The 6000-nt window shown below is 40.0% G+C and overlaps 1 protein-coding gene across 1 annotated transcript in view; it reads left to right on the top strand.

The window, feature by feature from the left end:
* The first annotated feature begins 1693 nt into the window (after nucleotides 1–1693).
* The window catches only part of LOC115110712 (forkhead box protein K2-like), a 35066-nt gene continuing 30759 nt past the window's right edge, over nucleotides 1694–6000 (top strand). The window contains exon 1 of the mRNA XM_029636573.2: nucleotides 1694–2192. Coding sequence (XP_029492433.1) covers nucleotides 1900–2192 — 293 coding nt within the window. The 5' untranslated portion in view covers nucleotides 1694–1899. The remainder of the gene's footprint in view (nucleotides 2193–6000) is intronic.

Genomic DNA, 6000 nt, shown 5'->3' with positions numbered 1-6000 from the left:
CCTGTATCTAAAAACACATTTGGGAGTTTGCCCCACCAAGATTTACATGCTAAAATCGACACTGTTTTAAACAAGGAGATGAAGGATAAGGAAAGCCACTATAGGATACTCCGATAGACCCCAGGAATGGTGTTCCAAGGTGATCATGTAAAATGCCCGTTTAGAAATATATATGTTACACAAGGTATAATTCAGTATAAAGCTGGGGTGGGCAATAATTTTGGCTCCAGGGCCACAATGGGAATTCAAAATTCAACGGAGGACCGCACATATATATTTTTTTTACCCAATTTCTCTGTCAAAAGCAATTCGGGGGCCAGAAAAAAAGGCAGTTAGGCCTATTTGAAAATATATAAATCCATTACAATTCCTACATACTTTCTATCTAGTTGTACATGTTCTAGAGTGTGCAGGAGTGTTTAAAAAATATATATAAACAAATTATTATCCCCCTCCATTAATTTGTACAAAGAGCCAAGAAATTGTGTGTAGGGTTGTCTGACAAATCAAACATTATTTCTGATGTAAGCTGATGCTTCTTGAAAAATATATTTGTCTCTCGTTTGGACTGCTGAAGGACAAGGTAGATATGCAATCCAAAGCCACACTGGCATACCCTGTTCAAATTAATGCCACTAGAGGTGTGATCATGGTCTTCTTGCAAAGAGGTGTTGATGTCTTCACCCTCCCTTCCACCACCATTCTGTTTACAAACAACCCTGGACTGGGAGGGGCATTGATTCCAATTGGTGACGTCATCGTGAAACGCACATGTTTCCACGCTGCAAGGCCACAGCGAGTCCCAAAAGACGTTGGTTATTGCAGTAAAATAAACGAGTATTCGGTTCAGTCTCCGTACCTGGTGGTTGGGTCGAAATTATATATTGTCTTTTCGTAATTAATGTTTCAAATTATGTTAAAGCTCTTAGACTACTATGACCTCTATAATTTACGAGAGGGGTCTCAGGGCATTCTGGGTACCATAACACAAACCGGAAAGCTGCTGCAAACGGTGTCCTATCCAATACCAGGCATGGAATCCGTAGTAGTCCTGGTGGTGGATCATCATGTATAGGCGTTGGATGGTGACTACTGTGGAAATTGTCTCAAGTCTTTATTCTCGGCCTATACCAGCCATTCTCATGTTGCTTTGAATATGTAAACATGCAGTGCAAAATCACAACGTCATCATCAACATAAATGTTTTACGAGTAATACAATTCTATGTAAACAAAAATAACAAATCGTTGTCATCTTGGCAATGGCATCGTTTTATTTATTTTATTTTTTAAACGATAGTGCGGGGACTTACATCTCGCCACTACATACCACAGCCACAACGTATTAAGCCCCGCCCATTTCTACAATTATCTTTTTTTTTAATGTGATTTTAAACCTAACCACACTGTTAACCGTATGCCTAACCGTAACCTTAAATTAAGACCAAAAATCTAATTTTCTTTTTCATGAATTTTTAAGATATAGACAATTTTTGAGTTTCTGTATGTGGTAAATATTGACAACACAATGCGCTTACGCTACAGTTCAACCAACCTTGAGTCAATGATCAGCTGTTTCTTGTGCCTGATTGGTCTTCTCTTTGTAGCTACAACTGCCTGTTCATTTTTTATTGGGTTATTGGATTGTCAATCGTGGTATATCCACATGTTGTGTTGTTTGGTTGGAGCCTTCTCCTATCCTTTCTCTCTGTGTCGCGGCGTTGGGTTGGAGCCGCTATCCCTGGTCTGGCACGTTCCCTTAATTTTTTGTGTTAAATTTGATGCCCCCCTTTTTTTAGATTCGACCATTTGCGACGGCATTTAAAATACATACACGGGCATCTCCGTACCGGTGTTTCTTTTTATAAGCATTTGTCAAATATACAATTTATCCTGTAAAATGGCGGTGTTAAGCGGGTCGTCTGGGCCGGTTGCCCGGCTTGAGGGCCGTGAATTCGAATACTTGATGAAAAAGCGCTCGGTGACTATCGGTAGGAACTCGTCTCAGGGCTCCGTGGATGTGAGCATGGGTCATTCCAGTTTTATTTCTCGAAGACATCTCGAAATATTCACTGTTAGTGACGATAGCACTGGTGGTGGAGACTTCTACTTGCGATGCCTCGGCAAAAATGGGGTGTTCGTGGATGGAGTGTTCCTCAGACGGGGTGCCCCTCCTCTACAACTACCACGAATGTAAGTTCAACATGTATCTGTCTTTAGAATAACTAGCTAGCTATCTTATCTTTGTTTTGAATTACCACAAAGCACTTGCAGTTGCAGCAAGACTAAGGGGTGGTGTTTGCCATGTAGGTTCATCTTTCCTAGCTAATTAACGCCAGCTAGACGGTGTTTGTCAGATACTAGTAGCTACATGTTATGAACTGCCCTCCCATTGTCATAAAATATCTTCTGAATTAAGACAGACAAATGTAGATTCTTGATTCTACAGCACACTGTCTGTCGGCCAGCTTTCAGTTGAATTGCTATCACATAGTGGGTTATTATTGTAACTAGCTAGCTGTGTACTTGGTCATACAGGTAAACGATGTCATATAGTTCTGTGCAAGTGTTTTGTTAGTCAGGTGGATATAATCGATGTTTTGTTTATATTTAAGTTTGTGAATGGCTACGTTGCTTGTAGGCCTGTATCTTTATAACGTGTGATGTGCATCACTAGGCCATCACTCAATTGAACAGTTCTGATACGGGTCAGCTTTGCACAACTCGGAAGATAATGTTTTGGTTCAGTTTGCTCCATTCACAAAATTATAATGGCAGGTCACAAAGGCCAATGCTAACGTTACAATACATAAGAAATAGTCTCCTCACTGACCATTATTGTCCTCTTGCCATCACGGTAATATTACTCTATTCTCATAGACCGATTTGAATTCCATAATACTAAAATGAGATTCTATTTCTATGCCAAATTCCCGGTATGCATAGGTTGTTTTGTCAGATTTGCCTAATATTATTCTAAAGAAACTTGCAACATACACTCTAATCCAACTCAACCATTATATCTGAAGACAACCATGTATTTAATTAGGAAAAGTCACTATTGTGCCATAATCCACTTTTGAATGTTAATATTTGATGTATACTTCACAACTAAATTTAGTGGGCTGCTGGTGCTCATTCATTGATTGGTCAGTTGCCTCAGTGACAAACAAACACAAAGCTGCATTATTAAAGCAGCAGTCAGCAGTAGAAACAATAATAAAGCGGCCTCCCCAACCCTGTTTCGGTAAAAAGCTAAAGGATGGTGCTGGAGAAATGTAACCACTCTCAAATTCATATATAGAGCTATGGATGTAAGGACCATCCAAAATGATAGTTTTAAACATGTTTTGAGGCTATGGGTGTGTTCGTATGGAGTGCCAGAGTGCGCACAAGGTCAGAGCGTTGTCAGCACACACTGGACGCTCTGCCCGAGGAGTAGGGTCGGTGACTGTAACTGCTGCTGGCAACAATTTAAATATTTTTTTTGCCAATGTTTACTGACATGTCATTTTCAACTGGTGTTGCACTGTTTGTAAATTCATTAGTTATTCTGCACTCTGTTACACTCGGATGAGCGTGCTCTGAAATCGGCATAGAAAGCCAGAGTGAATTTACAAATGCACCCTATATGGTGTTTGTTTGCATTTACTTTGACAAACATTGGAGTAAAACATGTTTATATTTTGGGTTGTGATGGGGTACGACACGAGACAAGTTATATTATTCAAGAATCAGTGAGGTACATATAATTAATTTATACGTCCAGAAATTGATGTAGCAACTGCTCATTGCCCCTATAACTGACCACCCAGTCTTCTTACCCATTCATTCACTGTATCACAGCACTTCAAATCAAATTTATTTGTCACATACACATGGTTAGCAGATGTTAATGCGAGTGTAGCGAAATTCTTGTACTTCTAGTTCCGACAATGCAGTAATAAAAACAAAATACTGCATAGTTTCCTAGGAACGCGAAGCGAGGCGGCCATCTCTGTCGGCGCCGGAAGTATGTTTAGACTGAAGAGATGTTGATTCCTAGCTAAGAAACAGTGGGCTCAAATTCCCTTATCGATTAGGTTGACGTGACTAAAGAGATTTAAATCAGGGGTGTATTTTTATACGCTCACATCTACAGCTTCAAGAAAACCTTGTGATATCCTTATTTTCGAATTGTGCATTAGCTTTACCCTACCTAAGGCAAAGAATGATCAGGGAAGTGGACAGACAGTCTTGGCTTGGAGAGCTCTGGACTGGGGTTCTTTATGTCTCCTTGATTCCAACAGAATGACACAAGTTGCCAGAATGAAGCAGTCACTGCTGCCCAGCCCTCCATGTTGTTGCTCTCCCACGCCCACATAATTACTCCATGGCATAGTCTTGTCATGACTGCTTACGTCCTAACTGAATCAGTGTAAAGCAGTTATATTAGTTTGATGCTAATTGTTTTGTGTCATTGGGATGTTGTGTTTTTAGGATAATCTGCAGGGATGATTATTTTGGGCAAAAAAAGTGAAATTAATGGAGAAGACTTCTTGTCTCTGCTGCCCTGAGCTTGGATACTTTTTGATATTTTGAGGGTCCATTGTGTTCTACCTCCTGGCATAACATAGCAACTGTGCATTTGCTTTAAAAAAATGTTTGGTCTCATTGAGCAAGGAGGGAAATTGGCAAAGGAGCCTGAATGTTAAAATGCATCGAGGCTGTGGGAAAACCCAGCTCTTTGCAAAAATGATTTGGGATTTCAATACAAGCTTATCCTCTTAACCAAGCTTCTTTTGTTGTTGAAAACACAAGTATGAATTGATTGAAGCAGATGGTAGACTATATAATAACATTAATTGTCTGGTAGGGGGGTGGGTTTTGTGGTCTAGTGGAATTCTTTACCTCAGGTAGTAGAGATTGGGGTTCTGGTGGCAAAATACATTCTGTTTGTTTGTATGTGCCTGATTGACAGGATCAGTGAGCCCCCAACACACACACACACAAACCCAATGTTGTAAAAGTAATGTGTGTTGCCTTTGGTCACACACAGCTCTCTGTGAGGAATGTGATGTCTCAGAGCTCAGCATTCCTGTATCGAAGACACCCTGATGGTTGCCATGTGAGTGTGCTGTGCTGAGCACAATGTTGATGGTGCTGTTCTTGCTATTAGGTGATTTTCCCCTCAATAGCAGGAACAACACCATCAGTGGTCAGAACCAAGTAATATCAGGATGTAAGATGGCACATAAACCAAACAACTTCAATGACACATTTCTCTGAACTAGAGGTCTGTATTTTATTGAAAGTGTGGCAACCCTAAGTCTAAATATTACTGTTACATTGCACAACCTTCAATGTATGTCATAATTATGTACAATTCTGGCAAAGTAATTACTGTCTTTGTTAGGAATAAATGGACTTTCAACAGTTCGCAAAGAACCAGCCTGCCCAAACTGCTGCATATACTCTGATTCGCTTGCAGTGAACGCAAGAGAAGTGACACAATTTCCCTAGTTAATATTGCCTGCTAAACATGAATTTATTTTAACTATATATGCAAGTTTAAAAAATATATAAATACTTGTGTATTCATTTTAAGAAAGGCATTGATGGTTAGGTACGTTATTGCAACGATTGTGCTTTTTCCCGCGAATGCACTATTGTTACATTATCATGTTGAAGTAGGCTGTGATTTGATGATACATTTACAGGCACCGCATTGATTATATGCAACGCAGAGCAAGCTAGTTAACTACACATGGTTGATTTATATTACTAGGTTAACTAGGGATTGTGAAGATTGATTGTTTTTTTTCTAAGATAAGTTTAATGCTAGCTAGAAACTTAACTTGGATCCTTGCAGCCACAAGGTCCTTTTGATGCTGCGCTCGCGTAACGGGTGGTTAGCCTGCCACGCATCCTCTTGGATTGCAATGTAATCGGCACCCAAAAAGGGCAATAGGACGAAGAAACAATATGCCGATCCTCAGCCCCTTACTCCACGGAGAAGGAA

The sequence above is a fragment of the Oncorhynchus nerka genome, linkage group LG26 (assembly GCF_034236695.1).
Source record: "Oncorhynchus nerka isolate Pitt River linkage group LG26, Oner_Uvic_2.0, whole genome shotgun sequence".
NCBI classification, from domain to species: Eukaryota; Metazoa; Chordata; class Actinopteri; order Salmoniformes; family Salmonidae; genus Oncorhynchus; species Oncorhynchus nerka.
This window is presented reverse-complemented; position numbering and strand designations above follow the sequence as displayed.